General features: G+C 39.5%; 1 protein-coding gene across 14 annotated transcripts in view; it reads left to right on the top strand.

The window, feature by feature from the left end:
• ablim2 (actin binding LIM protein family, member 2) overlaps window positions 1–16,596 on the top strand; it is a 76,290-nt gene that overhangs the window by 3,846 nt on the left and 55,848 nt on the right. For 4 of the 14 annotated variants that reach the window (XM_026317162.2, XM_026317180.1, XM_026317190.1 and 1 more), the window contains exon 1: window positions 15,137–15,354. The exons of 1 other annotated variant lie outside the window; for it this stretch is intronic. In XM_026317162.2, coding sequence (XP_026172947.1) covers window positions 15,339–15,354 — 16 coding nt within the window. In that variant the 5' untranslated portion in view covers window positions 15,137–15,338. Of the gene's footprint in view, window positions 1–15,132; window positions 15,355–16,596 lie in introns of those variants that run through there. 9 more of the 14 variants (XM_026317236.1, XM_026317252.1, XM_026317243.1 and 6 more) reach the window with 3 other exon arrangements.

Below are 16,596 nucleotides of genomic sequence, written 5' to 3' on the forward strand. Positions count from 1 at the left end.
TTACAGGTTCAAATGTGTTTATTGTGGCTTTATTCCAGGTTTAACAGCCAAAAGTCACGTTGGCAGTAACGGTGAATTTCATGGCGCAGTTGAAAGTTGACACGTTAACAAACAAAACTGTTGGCTGTTATCTTAAATAGGTCATTTGTACTGTGACTTAGAAAGTGTCTGTTGACAGTGTCATGGTGTGAATATTGTCTGTTACAGCTGCTGAACTTCACTAGCTTATTGGCTAATGAGCTAATGTTAGTCTGCCTACCCGGTGCATTTTATAATTTTTTGTCTGTTGTAATAGATTGGAAGTATGAACATCCTTTTTTGTTAGCAAATGAAAGAAAATGTAACAGTATGTTTATATTAACAGAAACTACCTCTGTAGCCTTACACCAAAGTGAACACCTGACTGATTAGCAAACCACTGCTAATTACATTTCATCCCATTTTATGACCTAATTACACTTATTGCTGATACAGCCGCACAGGCAACAGCTGTACTTAGGCATGGCATTCACTATATAAACACACCTAATATTAACCTGTCCTACAGCTAACTGCTAGCATCCCTGTAGTTAGCTACTGGATACTGTTGGTCTCATTCATTTGCTTCATGCTCTGCTTTACTTAACTAGTAGGTACACCCCAGACTTTTCACTGCACTTTACTTCTTCTATATGCTTTAACCAGATATTTTTACTTCTTACTTCCTTTTACTTCTTCTGCTGTATTTATTTATTTACTGTAGCTTCAGAGGAACAGCCTAACACCATGCAACCATAAAAGAAAAATCCTATACCTTCACATAGTCTGAACCTGATTGGCCCAGACCTGTCATATTAACTCTAATAACAATTATTATTCATTGTAATATTGTAGTGTAGTGTAGTGTAGGGTTTGCAGTGCCAGATCTTGTCTAAGGTGAAACTCAAATGAGCCACAGTGTTTAGTGTTTAGTGCTTCATCTCCACTTTAAATCAATCACAGTGTTTCTTCTTTTCATATCACTGGGCTTCATGATGGATTTACAGTCTTTATGGACTTTGTGGAATATTTGGAAAAAGAAAACAGCCAGTTTTAGCTGAGAAAGAAAAGTCAGCACATGGCAAGCAAAATAACAGTCAATCAAAATCATGTTACACATTGAGATGAATGAACCTCCCCCTCTTATTAGATGATAGGTTCTCTGTCTCGTTATGTTTGCCAGAGAGACAGAGACAGAGAAGGAGAGACCAGGTTGGAGTCTCCAGGAGGAAAGAGAGAGACAGAGCAAGAACCAGGTGAGAAAGTGGACAGGTAATCAAGACCACACAGTGATAATGCCAAGGCAGCTTCTGTTTTTCCATATTCACTACATTGGAATCAACACAACTGAGCAGTTCTGCCTTCCCAACCTCCTCTCACATTTATTTATGTGAAAAAATGGTCTGATTGTTTGCCTTATTTATTATAACATCATGTGTCAGTTTTATTTCAATATGTTTGAGATGTGTGTGATTGTCAGTGCAAACATTGTGTACCAAATTGATTTAATGTCTGATCCTAGACTTGGTCAGAATACAGCCTGAATAAATCCTCACAGCAATAGGTTCTGTCCCAATTCAGGGGCTGCATCCTTCGAAGGATGTGGTCTACAAAGGCACAGCCTTTGTAACCTACATAGACCACATAGAATGTAAGGCTGAGCTGAAAAGAGACAGTCTTGTCTATGGAGGACTTCCTTGTCAGCTAACTGACCCGCAAGCTTGTGTCACCAACTGTTCCTGCCCCTACTGTTGAGTCACAAAGCTCTGCTTTTGCCACCTAGCGACCTTCACAGCTGTGTTAAATTAATTGCTAATGGTAGAACCATAAAAGAAAATAAGATGCTCTAATGCCAGCGTCAGCAAGCAATATATCTCATTGTGTAACGTTATTTTTGGCCAAGCTAAAGTTAGTTTATTAAAGTAACAGTGTTTTATTTTGGATAATTGTATTTTCACTTTGACTGCCTCGCCACTTGTATCTGCTGTTTGTTTTTTTGTCACCACAAAGAATGTTGGGATATGTTGGACCATGAAGGATACAGCAGATGAAGCTTTCGTTTTCTGAGGAAAAAAGGCCACATCTGTCAGCCACATTTGAAGGAGCCTTTAAAATGGGACAGCCTTGTTGTGACACTGTGAAGCAACTGGCCTTCAAATGCAGCCTTTGAAGGATGCAGCCCCTGAATTGGGACAATCTATAGTCTAATTTCATGTAATACTTCAGCAGTTTATTAAACTAGCTCTTTTGTTCTCTTTCAAGATGGGAGATGAGAAGGGCCATATCTATCTCGTGTTTGTATATTAAGTACAGACAGCTAACCTGTTCAGAGTTAAAAAATACTGTATACCCAGCAGCACCTCTGAAGTAGCCTGGCCAGCCAGACCCACTCACTATCTTAGCAAAAGAATGTGGGTCTGGAGCCCCGGCCTTAGTCTCTTTCTCTGGCTTCAAATGAACCGGGCCTATCACAGGCGTTTATCTGCAATGGGGCGGGCTTTATGTGATCAGTCATACTCATATAAACTGACATGTTCTTAACGTTGCTCAAAGCCAGTTCCAAGTAAGTCCCAGTCTACAACTGGCTTTTGCTGTTTACTCCATTCAAAAATATGCACAGAACTGGTGATAAGACCGTGTATTCTCTTGTTTTTCCAACAAAAACGACAACACTCATTCACTATCGCACCCCAAATGGCAGGTTTGTTTGTTGATTCCGGTCTTACTGACGCTTTGCTTGCATCATATCCTTCATTTCTCTGTTTGGTTTATTCTGCATCCATTAGCCTGCCTCCAGGAAGTCGATCTCAACCCATGAGATTCCAGACTAATTCGTTGTATAGAATAGAAAAAGTGTTAGTCTGGTTGGCCAGGCGACCTATGCAGCTCGCTAATCAGCACTTTCTATTTTGTTTGGTTAAACTGTACTCAAAAAGAAATTTGAAAAAGACAATAGTTTTAGAGGCAACTACCTGTTGGAATTGTTTCTGAGAGAACAGGCTGGTGTAATGACTGTGGGTAGCTTTCTGGAGATTTGTTGTCATTGTTAGGTTACAAAACTTGGTACCACTGTACCTGTGCAAAGACCAAATGCAAAGCTGGGACCTGTGGAAAACACCTGAATTTGTCCTATAGACAGAGATGTTTGCCTAGAGCTCCTGGTTGAATGGACGAACTGTTGTTAGTTGAGAAATCAGCCCAGCCTGTAACTCTCCATATATTATTGACTCTGATTTGCTTTTTTTCTGTTCACCCAAGCTACCGTAAATACAATACAGGTTTATTAGTGACATGTTTTTTAGTTATTGAAGTTGTTAGAAGATTACTCATGAACTTTGAATGCATGATAAATGATTTCAGCCGTTTCCCGTTTAACCAAGGCTTAATCATGTACTCACTCCAGCTGAATGCAAAGACATGAGATTGATATTCATGATTGTTATTTTTAGGCAAAGGCTGATGTTACTCTGCTTTCCTTAAGAACAACAAATCCATGAAAAGACCAACACGAAACAATGTGTTTTTGTTATTGTGAGGTATTCCCAAACGAAAGCAAAATTATCAGCAGATTATGTTATTAATCTTTTGTGCAATGATCAGTTAATCTTAATTACTTCATACCAAAATTATTCAGTTTTCATCTGTGAAATTGATTGATTGAAATCAAAACTACAGGTGTTTTGTATTTTGTAATTCAGTTGCCATCAGTACCTATTTTGTTATTCTATTCTGTTTAATTAGTGAAATAATGGTAATTATGAATAATTAGCATTTGTTAGTGCCATTATCATTTAACCTGTTTTTGAGGCTTGTCTAAAATAAAATAAAACAAAAATCTGCAGCAGTGGTAGTCATGCTCTTGAAACAGTATTGAATCAAATAACACTGGACACAATAAATAAATAACATGGTGTGGCTCTAGACTGGAGTCAGGCTGACACCAGAGGTTCTCTTACTGGGATAAATACTGGCTGACCTCACTGGTGCTAAGCCCCTGCACTGGGCTACACACACACACAGTAGTAATTAAGTCTGCAATGTGGCGTGGGCTTGTGACATTTCCCTGCAGCCTGCTGTTTTACGTGGGGCTTTGATGAAGCCAGGAATGGCATGTTGTTTATCATCTGTGATTCCATGAATAGTTTGTCACATCACCGTTTTCAGATGGTCATAGGTGGTATTTTTAGATTAATGCTGAGGTAAAACTAGTCTTATGTAACACTTCTTCTACAATATACATGTTTTATATATGAAGTTTTATCCTTTTATGCTGGAAAACATGCATAAACTGGATTTAGACTTTCTAGGATTTATACTAACAATAACTATGATTGTCATTTACTAATGACAGAGTAGTAAAAGTGGATATTGGGCACATAGTTTTGCTTCATTTAAAGGGAAACCCTCAGCTTATTCAATCAAAAACAGTGTTTCCCCTATAGCTGGTCATATATCATCAGTCTGCCCTGACACATATTTGATTCTTGTGGATTTCTTGCATGATATCCTGATGTCAGACAATACACAACATCTATCCAGATTTTTTTGAGTCTGTCATGGGATTTTCTTTTTGTTTTACATCCTTTCACATATAAATGTTCAGAGGGACATCCTGGTGGATCCTTGCTGGATCAATTGCTGCACTGCATCAATTGTCTCCTTTCAGTGTGAGTGATTGAAGGAGCAGCTTCTCTGAGCATCCTCTGGACTTCTAATCTGCTTACTTTGTTTGTATGATTTTGTCTATGTATCCTTATTCTTTCAGTCCAGACACAGTTTACTAATCATGGCTGACAAGAGTCCAAACCATGTTCTGGGAGGGCCACAGCCCTACTTGTTTCCAACTATCCTACCCACTACGGATTACCTGGATCAGGTGTGTTCAGTTAATCAGAAACTGGAAGATTCCATCTTAGATGAGGGTAAAGTGGGGGAAGACCAAATGAATTAGTATCTTCCAGCTTCTGATTGGCTGGGCACACCTAATTCAGGTAATCAAGAACATGGGTTGGGCAGCCCAGAACTCCTCATGAGCTCAGCGCTCTCTTCGTTGTGGCAGTCCAATACAATGCCTGGCTCACATCAGTCCACATTAAACATGATCCATCTTATTCTCGCTCTTGAGCAACAGCATGAGATACTTGGTCTCCTACTTGTTAAACTGGAAAAAAACTAGTGACTTGTCTTGAAGTGTCCACATTGTGATGGATTTGAGTTTACAGTGATACGATTACACTATGTCTCAGTATGAAGGCATGGTCCCCGAGTGGTATTACTAGGCATCTCAATTTTGGTTAATTTCATGGCTTTTGGATTCTAGATATTGTACTACAGGTTTTGAATTTCAGTTTTAACATAGTGAACATATGTTAGCTTGAGCAATTTGTGGGGACTGTTTAGACAGGAAACAGAACATATTGTTATTAAAGTGCATCATGGCAATGTGCTCAGTTATCTTGGGCGTACTTTAAATCTGGATCAGATTACTGCAATGTGGGGAGAAGGAATGAGACACAGAGATCAATGAGCTTCAGTGAATTATTCATCACCTTCTCCCGAGTGTGCATGTGGTTTGTGTGACTGTGTGTGTTCTTGTGCTGTGATTGATTTGTTGTGGAGACTGGATTGCTGTGTATGGTTTTCTATCTCATCTCCCCTTCATCTCCACCTTTCTCATCTTCTCTCCCTCCTATTCTTTTCCTTTCCTCTCCTCATACTGGGCTTCCATAGCTCCCCAGTGAGTGAACCAATTAACCAGATTTATGCACCCCAATCAGTCTGTGTGCCATGTTTTTAGTAAGGAGTTTCAAAGTAGGGACCTAAATGTGGGTCAGATTAGTAAGGTTTTTGTGTGCTAATTCTCTGCTTAAGACAGGAGGAAAAATGCTGCAAAGACAGAGATTTGTTGCGCTTCCCTGGTGATCACTAATCCTGAACATCAGCTGTGCAGCACTTGTTTCTCAGTCTGGAGCTCCATGTTCAGAGTGTGGAGACTAAACAAGGACTTTGCTTTTCTTCCTTTTTTGATAGGTTAAATACATGCTTAATTATATGATGTTGAACTGTCAGGGTTTTCCCCTGCTTATTTGCATATGTAATCACAACAGTAAGGCAATGCAAGTTTATTTGTATAGCACAATTCATACACAGAGTAATTCAAAGTGTTTTACAGAAATAAAAGACAAGTCAAAAGTACATAGGCAAAAATCAAAATAAGAAACAGCAATTAGTGAAATTAAAATTAAAGGAAACTGAGTGCAGATAAATCACTTTGGATAAAACACTGTCAGTTGTCATATGTTATATGCCACACTAAAAAGAAAGGTTTTTAGCTTGGACTTAAACATTGCCAGAGATGAGGCTTGTCTAACATCATCAGGAAGACTATTCCAGGTTTTAGCTGTATAGATCTGAAACGCTGCTTCTCCCTGTTTAGTCCTGACTCTGGGCACAAGCAGAAGGCCTGTCCCTGATGTTCTTAGAGTTCGAGATGGTTCATATGGCATCAACATGTCAGAGATGTAATGTGGTGCTGAGCCATGAAGAGACTTATACACAAGCAGGGCTATTTTAAAGTCTATTCTCTGAGCGACAGGAAGCCAATGCAGAGATCTGAGAACAGGAGTAATGTGGTTGTCCTTCCTGGTTCTAGTCAGGACCTGAGCAGCAGTGTTCTGAATGTACTGCAGCTGCCTTACAGCACTTTTTGAGAGCCCCGTGAACAAGCCGTTACAGTAATCTAACCTGCCAGAGATAAATGCATGGATGAGTCTTTCCAAGTCTGGTTTAGTCATGATCCCTTTGATTCTGGCAATGGTTTTGAGATGGTAAAACGCTGACGATGTTATCGATTTAATGTGGCTGTTAAAAGTCTGAGTCCATGATTTCCCCTAGATTTCTAACTTGATTTTTAAATTTTAGAGAAAGAGACTCGAGGTGACTGCTGACATTTTCTCTTTGTTTCTGTGGCCCAAAGATGATTATTTCAGTCTTGTCACTGTTTATTTGGAGAGAGTTGTTTTGCATCCACAGAGTGATCTGTTCAATGCAGTGACACAATGAATCGACTGGTCCATATTCACCAGCTGTGAGTGAAATGTAAATCTGAGTGTCATCTGCATAGTTATGGTAGGACACATTATTGCTGCGTATTAACTGGCCTAAAGGAAACATGTAAAGATTGAACAAAAGAGGCCCCAAGATGGACCCCTGGGGGACCCCACATGTCAATGTCATTTGGTTTGAGACACTGTTACCAACTTCAATGAATTATTTCCTGTCTTCAAGATAGGACTTAAACCATTTAAGGGCAGTACCAGAGATACCTATCCAGTCCACTAACCTTTGTAGCAGGATCACATGGTCCACTGTATCAAAAGCAGCACTTAGATCCAGCAGTACTAAGACAGAGACTCTGCCAGTGTTGGTGTTCAGCCGAATGTCATTTGTCACCTTGATGAGTGCAGTCTCAGTGCTATGATGACCTGACTGAAAATCATCAAAGCAGTTGTTTAGCATGAGAAAGTCAGTAAGTTGTTGGTAAACAACTTTTTCAAGGATTTAGCCTAAAAGCGGCAGGTTTGATATGGGCCGGTAGTTGTTCAGTACCATGGCATCAAGACTGCTCTTCTTCAGGAGAGGCTTGATGACAGCAATTTTCAGGGCCCTTGAATGTTCCAGACTGTAATGAGTTATTAACTAATTGAGTGAGTTGTGGTAACAAACTGCTTAGTACTGATTTCAGAAATCTAGTGGGTAAAACATCGAGGCAACAGGTGGATGAGCTCAGACTGGAGACGATCTCTTCAACTGTTATGTCATTTACTGGTGTAAAGTGTGTCAGTTCTACCAAGTGTTTCCTGGATGGCTGCAGAGTTGGTATCTGCCTTGATACCCTGAATCTTGTCATTAAAAAATAATGCAAATTCATTACATTTAGATGTTGAAATTAGTTCTGATGGCTAAGGAGACGGAGGGTTTGTTAACCTACTCACTGTAACAAACAGGACACGCGAATTCAGAAAAATACATTTCTCTCTTTCTACATAGAGTTTCATTGAACAACATCTGCTTATAAATATCATAATGAACCTGGAGCTTTGATTTACGCCAGTAGGCACACACTGACACACATCAGTTTCAACCAGAGCCCCATTACTTTCTACCTGTTATTTCATTAAATTGAGGAAAATGTAAATTTTTGTACCATTATTTTGCTGAGTCATGTCTTTGTTTGGTGGTTAGCACTGTTGCCTCACAGCAAGAAGGATCCTGATTTGAAACCCGCTAGGGACCTTTCTGTGCGGAGTTTGCATGTTCTCCCTGTGCTTGCGTGGGTTTACTCCAGGTACTCTGGTTTCCTCCCACAGTCCAAAAACATGTATGTCAGGTTGATTGGTGACTCTAAATTGCCCATAGGAATGAGTGTGAGTGTGTGAGGTTGTTTGTCTCTATGTGGCCCTGTGATGGACTGGTGACCTGGTTACCAGGGTGTACCCCTGCCTTTCACCCAAAGAGAGCTGGGATAGGCTCCAGCAGATCCCTGTGACCCTGGTTAAGGAATAAGCAGGTATAGAAAATGGATGTGTGTATATACAAAAGTGTACTATTACATAGCAGAGTTTCTTTCAATGTGAAAATACAGGCATTCACCTTTGTGTTTTTTTTAAAATCACTGGTAAGCTATTGTCATTGAAAATTAATATTGTTTTGGAGAAAGGAAGAGCTGAAAGTCATTTAAGATCATATAGCAGTTGCTGTAGTGAGCTGATTCTGTCCAGTGACTCCTCCTTTCCTGGCACTCATTCATCCATTCCTCTTTCACTGGTTGCTATTGGTTACGGTCCCATTTATCCTACACGTTTTTCCAATGAAAGGCTGGACCTGGCTGTGTGTGGATGTGTGTGTGTGGGGAGCATGTCTGTGTTGAATATATAATCTGAAGGGTGTTCCCTTATGTTTACATACATTAAAACACAAGCACACAATCTGACCCCACAAAACACCAGCCTTCCACCACTGCAGACTTTTAGATATATGCCGTTTACTGCAGCATGTATTTCATTTCAGGAAGGGGGTTTAATTATGTGTGCAGAACCAAACAACACTGATATACAGTGTACACCCAGTTCCTGCATCTTGCTTGAACACACACATCTATCCATACACCCAGCTGCTGTACAGAGCAGTGAACCCCTGCTAGCCTCTGTTCCTGTAGACTCTATATCTCAGTGTTGTCTCTTTGCCTATTTTATAGTTTTTTTATCACAAAAGATGCAAATGTAGGCTTTTGGAGCATACTCCATAGGCAGTAAAAGTGTGGACATCTCAAATTCTGCTTCATCTTTTGTGTTTATCTGCATTGATCACTTTATGGATGTGAAACTAAATCACCTACTACTGTAATAATTATATGAGTTTTCTATAACAGAACAAATAATTTATTTGGCATCTGATAATGGAATCTGGTTTAAATATCATAATATTATCAGGCCCACCAGCATGGTGCTGATTTAGCCAAAGTTTTAATTAGTGGCATGTCCATGTTGTGATAAAACAGTGTAACCGAGATTTTTATCACAATTTAAATATGACCTTGCCTTACATTAGAAGTTCAGTATTGAAAGGGAAACATGAACCTTTTTAAGTTCAGTGCCATTTCGTTTACTTGCAAGACTCCTTTTAGATACATTAAGGTATGCTACTTTTCACTCAATATTTTGCATTTGCACACACACACACACACATACACACACACACACACATCACTACCTAATTCCTTCCTTTAAACTCAGCTTGATGTCCAGGAGTAGAGCTTTGGATTGGGGTCAGTGTTGTACTGCAGAGCCCTCTCACACAGTAGCAGAAATAGAGGGAGAGAGCTAAATCACCAGCCTCTGTGATCCATGAGTGGGCTTCTTGGGCACATGGTTCATTTGCTTATCCATTATCCACTCCACCAGTATTCCCAGTACTGATATGTTCATCTGAACCTTTGAAGTGAAGCTCTGTCTAGTTCTTTTTAGTGCTGCAGCTTTGTCATGCATTAACCTGCTTTATACAGTATATATAATTTAGCTCCAGAATAGCTGTAAGAAATGCTAGGAATGATGAGTGATGTAGATAAGGTCAAGGTCAAAGGGTCCTGAGGTTGTATGTAATTAGAGAAGCATCATAGCATTGTCCCTTTTCCTATATCTTCATTTACTCCTTTCTTTGTACACATTAAAGAAGAGTTCTGTCCACAATGTGTATATGTAATATCACATAAGAACCGTTAAATCATTACTCAAACTTAAACATCTGTCACAGTATACAGACAGGTTTTCTGTATTTTTTGCTCCACTTACCCTTGTGCAGAGTTTTGTTGTGCATAGAGGGATTACCAAAACTTCAGGTAAGCTCACATTCAGTTTGACCTCCAAATAAATTGGTTTTGCATTTCTTAGCCCATTTGTAGGAGGCTGTCCTCCCATTAATGAGATGGATGGGTGGATGATAATCATTTTATTCATGTCCATTCCACAACCTTTCATTTCTGATGTCCTGTGACCTTTGACAAAGCTCTTCCTTTAACCCAAGCCATGATCTTTCTCTGAACCTAACCCAATTGTTTGTGTGTAGACCAAAACTAACCATTCCATAATCTTAACCACATGTTTATTATTGTAACCCTGACAGTGTGCTCTGCTACTATGGGTCATGCTTATAAAGACCTACTTTTATGGTGAACTGAATCTAACAGTTTGCATGTTGAATTTGGTTGCTACATATGCTAGATGGGTGGCTTTATGTAACAAGTTATATTTAGAAACCAGGCTGTATTTTGATTTGAAATGTTATCAAATCGAAATGTTGGAGAAAGTTCAAGATTCAATATCCACATAATAAATAAGCCAAAACATCCTTCCAGCTGATCCAGGTATTGGAGAAATGCATCTTTTTTCTCTCTCTCACTCTTTCTCCCCATCCCTCTTTAGGAAATTAATAAAGCAGGATGATAGATTGGGCTGACAACAGAATGCTGCAGTGTAGACAAAACTTGCTGAACCTCAATACGCTATATTGAAGGAATGAGTGAGGTTTAGAGGAAAGAGGGAAAGGGAGGGAATCTTGTTCTGTACTTGCACATATCTGTCTCCATGCTTTTCAGTAGCTTATCTTCCCATAGTTGGTGCCACAGACTGAGCTGTTTCTTTTTAGCACTGTTACTCTGTTTGTTCTCTGGTAGTTGTTTTTTCCACACTTAGCTTCAGTGCCATTCATGACGTGTTCCTATGGAGAACATTTCACAAAGATGTTGCAAGATTGTTGCAAAGTTCATCCAGTTCAATCCAGATTGACATTGATCACACTTGGTGGGAAAAAGCAGCTGGGTCTTTGTTTGTCGGTCTGTTTTTACACAAAAAGAGTGAATATATGCCACTCTTTTTGTGTAAAATGCACCAGGAATTTCTTTGACAGAAGTCCAAAGTGGCATGTTTATTATCATAGATGGTATTTTGAGCCTCGTAAATGTCATCATGTACCGTAAATTGTGTTGTGGCTTCATTATCTTTGGCTGGGCAGGAAGGGGCAGTACTCCTGTTTTGGTCCCACATTTGGATTTGTTGTAGATGCCACTTGGCAGCTCTGGTGCTAAATGATTTGCAATGCAGATCCTGTGTCTTTCTCTGTAATTCATACATACACACAAACACACACAGACACTGACATGTGGTGCCTGCTGCTGGATCACATGACAAAGTCCATCATGCACGCTGTTCCCCTGAAGCCTCCTTCCTACTGAGCACTTCCTTTGGTTTTTGTTCTAGTGATGATCTGTCACAGTTCTAGACAACAAAAAAGAAAGACAGAGAGCAATAGAAGATGTGTGAGACTGAAGGGGACAGTTTCAAACATGAAATGAGGCCATGCTCAGTCCCTCTGGCATGTGTCTCAGCTCAGCTATTACATAGTCCTGTGGTACATCCTGTCTGTTATTTTTGGTAGTTTATAAAAACCTCCATGGGCTCCTTCTGGTCTGGTGTGGCTGAGTAGATACCCATTCGTTGGCAGTGTCATAGCTTTGAATGCCATCCTTTATTTTAAGGCCAGTCCTAAAACCTTAAAAACTTAATCTTCAGGGGCCAGAAGGGTAACAATATGTAAATGTAGAGATATTTGACTAGATAAGTGAAACCACCTACTGTTAGTACTGAGAGTCAGATACAAAATTTAGGACTCAGCCTCTGAGGAACAGCAAATTTCATGGCAGATGATCTGTAGTTGTTTATAATTGTCACCAGTTAGTTGCTGAGGCATTTCAGTTGAAAGTGGGGGGGCAAACCAGCTGTAATATCTAGGCTGATCTGCCATAGGAGTGGCCACTTATATTAGGTCAGCAGGTTCAGTCATGTTTTGAATGCTTGGCATGGTGCCTAATGAATCTGCCTGGTTACTTCACCATTGTCAAAGTGTCCATTGTTTTTCTGGGGCCCAGACCATGGAGAAGGTCCAGTATAATTGCATTACCCTAGAGTGACCCTGCATCAGTTGAATAAAGACCTACGTCATTCAGTTGCATTACATAACCATTCACAGTATGCTTTGGCCACAGAAATGATTTGACAAGAGTAAACTGTTAATTAGTGAGTCTGCCTTATCCATCCATCCATTTTCTATAACCGCTTATTCCTTAACCAGGGTCCCAGGGATCTGCTGGAGCCTATCCCAGCTCTCTTTGGGTGAAAGGCAGGGGTACACCCTGGACAGGTCACCAGTCCATCACAGGGCCACATAGAGACAAACAACCTCACACACTCACACTCACTCCTATGGGCAATTTAGAGTCACCAATCAACCTGACATACATGTTTTTGGACTGTGGGAGGAAACCAGAGTACCTGGAGAAAACCCACACAAGCACAGGGAGAACATGCAAACTCCACACAGAAAGGCCCCTGATGGGTTTCCTGTATCCTTCTTGCTGTGAGGCAACAGAGCTAACCACCAATCCACCGTGCAGCCTAGTCTGCCTTATATGTTATGTAAAAGACCTGTATGCCATCATCTTGGCTTATTTCAAAATTCCAAAATCCAAATACAGACTCTTTCAGAGAAACATCACCCTTTACCTTCTGGGTTCTTTCATTTGTAATAGTGAAAAAGTCCCTTTTTTACAAGTTTGCATTATTTTGCCCACCCTCTCTTGCACAGCATGTCAACTCTGCCCTTATCCTTGTGTTTGGAAAACTGAGCAATGAATCCCTAAGTCTAAGTGTTGCCACACCCTAGATATTGATTAGATATTAGCTCTGGTCAATATTGAGTGTTAAATCCAGTATCCAAAGACCAACAAACACTAAGCAGCTCAATATGAAGTCATTTTGAATATGAACCAAACCATGAATGGCAAAGCAAGATATCTAGTCAAAATGCACTACATCTGCACACAGTTGTAATAGAGCTGCTCAAATACTTTGAAAACTGCATGCTAGAGACTGTAGCCAGTAATTTTTAATTACTGATTCATGGTTCCTGATGCATGCTTTAGTTCTATAATGTACTCCTTTTACAGATACTCTTTAATGGTGCTGATGCCTTTGTGTGAACAGCTTTGAACCACTTCACAGTAATCTTCATTTCCCTTTGTTAAAAAAATATTTTTAATTTCCACTATCTTGATATTCCTAAACTTTTAACCAATCTAAGCCTGTACTGTAAGGATTGTAATATTTATTTAGCAACATCAATACAACAAGACCTTTGAGCTTTTAATTTACCTAAGTGTATTTCTTTGAAGGGAACAGTTGTCAAGGACAAATGTAATTCCCAGTTCCCAGCAGCTCCACTGAAGACAGTGACCTCTGTCAGTCAGCAGAGGAGTGTAAATGAAAAGTTGTGTCATTGAGGGAAGGTTATTCATGTCCCTGAGTATGAGCTTAGTGGACCATCATCACTTGAATATCCTCTCACTTTGAGAAGTGACCTTCAAACAAGTAGCTAAAAACAAATAATGTGACCCATTGTTATAGCTCATGTGCCACTCGCCACTCAAATAATTACCTACTGAACTTTTTAGTTGACATGAGGCAGCATTAGAATTTATTCAATTTAACATTGAAGTCCAATATTCAGCTAGATTTTAGTTGCATTTTGATTTCCACCCACTGAGAAAAATATCAGGCTCTTTAACTCTTCCAGTTATGTTTTTTTAGTTGTTAGCTTTGTCTGTCTGCTGTGTTTTCTAGGTACTTGGGCTTTTGCTCTTGCTGCTGGAAACAGGGTTGGTGGGAGCTGAGTTTCTGGGCCAGAAAACAAAACCAATGAGCTAAAAGAGGCCAAAAAAATTAAGTAACTGAAGGGGAACTGCACAGGCGCTCATAATTCTCTGTGGGTTGGTCACCAGTGACAACCTTTCAGATCTCTCTTGTGAACAGCAGATAATTCAAAGAGTTGCTTTGTGTGTTTTCTTCCAGGCAGGCTTTCTTTAGGAGGCTTGAATACATGCTTTCCTGAATACATGCTGTTCTGCCTCAATCTTCATTTCCCTTTGTTTACAACAGAGGTAGCATGACCCACCGTCAGAGTGGACATAACACCCAAATTTTAAAAAAATGTCCAAATTTTTCTTTAAGAATACTGAATAATTTAAAGATTTCAAAAACAGTCATTATCTTCTATGGCAAATTCACATTTCAGATCAGCATCCTCCAAATTGCCCAAACTTTCGCATATCGTTTTCTCTTCTGCTGTTACGTTGACTCAGTCTGATCTATTAATATTGAAGCTACTGATTAGTGTAACTTCATTCTGTAAACTGCTATACAATTGTTGCTGAAAATAAAGTTAGGAATAAAAACTATCCATGTATCCTGATGCAAAAAAGAAATAGGGAACAGTTTTCCTCTAAACCAAATAGGAATGCACAGAACTGTGGTTTGTTTATCACTAAGCTGACAAATTGAGATTGGGGTGGACAGGGAGGACTGGGACACACTTAGTGACACATTACCAGAGGTGTCATTCTCTTTGAGCTGCACATGCTTCTATTTATAACAGAGCTGCAATAGCTCAGAGAGGTGGGGAAGGAAGAGAGAGAGAGACAGAGTGAGAGAGAGACATAGGGAGTCATATGACCTACAGCTCATTCCAGAGATAGTGACGGACAGAGGGCTCACTCTGTGCTCCCATCTTTTATTACACCAGAGCTGCAGAGTGTACGGAGGATGTGTCGCAACACCATCAGAGGACTCTGAGTAGATTTTTCTGGATATTGCTTATTATTAGTATTACTCAAGGACAGTTTATCACATCTAACTCAAAACAGTTGCGTGACAATGCCAGAGGAAAAAGGTAATAATGTCTTTTAATAATGTTTAAAAAACTGTGTGTGGTGTGTTCACCTGTTAGAGAATGAAACATGTTGGTAGCTAATTATTTACATTTATTAACCAGGACTAACTTTTTACCATTTGATCCCCATCTTCAATAGATGTTACTCTTTAAACATAATAATAGATAATAGACTAAAAATTCTACAATTTATAAATGAAAATCATTGAAAAGTTTTAGGTTTATAGCATGTGTTTGTAAGTGGTACTTCACCTGCAGCTTACCAGCCTTCCTACTATGTAACCCTAGTCAGCCGTCTGCAGCATTTTCTTTTAGAATGTGTTGGGAATGACAACAGCAAGACTGTGGTAGCAGGCTGAATGCTTATGCTGCAGGTTGATATGCTGTTGTCCTGCAACGTCTTTGGCAGCAACAGTGTTGTCTTGGTCCCGTCTACACCTCCAACACTGGGAGTGCAGCCATCTGGGCTGCTGACAAAGGGGTGATGGCCAATTGCTAAGAAGAAATCACTATGATATTTTTATAGTGGTTTACACTGGTGTTATGTATCACATGATAAAGCTTTTAGGCTTTTATCATAGTTTTGCTGTATCTACTGTTTATGCCCATCAAGCGTTTTCGTGAATGTAATGATACTATTATTAGTAAAATCCAGGAAAATAATGTAGTTTTACCAGCAAAATGTACCCAACAATCAAAACATAAAAATCCTATTTGGAGGAATGGATTTCCAATAGTTCTATACACTGACAATTGTTATTTGTTTTTGAAAGAACCAATAAAAACACTAACACTAGCTCTCTATGACTTAGCTCATTTAATGATATTGCATATTTTCATTTGTAGCAATATGTTGTATTAAATATGCTGAAATGAAAATGTTTTGGATTCAATTTTAATCTAGTAAAAAGTTAGCTGTAGTCACATAAAAGTAAAAAGTACCACATTTACCTAGGAACTGTAGTGGAGGATAAATAAAAAGTAGCATAACAAATTACAAGGCTTACATATTTGAGTAAATACATTTTCAACCACAGACCCCTGCCCCCTGGCTGTTAAACAAAGCTGCACAGTTGGTCACTATAAACACACTGCACATATTTCATCTTCTTTCGCAGTCTTGTCCTCAGTAGCCTTGTTAAATCTTCCAGTGTTGTGCGGGTGTCTGTGTTTTGCTTTCTAACTGCAGGGCCATAACTTTTGTATAGCGCAGGGAGGCATGTGCACTTCCACCACAATGTG

Source organism: Mastacembelus armatus, chromosome 18 (assembly GCF_900324485.2).
Source record: "Mastacembelus armatus chromosome 18, fMasArm1.2, whole genome shotgun sequence".
In the NCBI taxonomy this organism is placed as follows: Eukaryota; Metazoa; Chordata; class Actinopteri; order Synbranchiformes; family Mastacembelidae; genus Mastacembelus; species Mastacembelus armatus.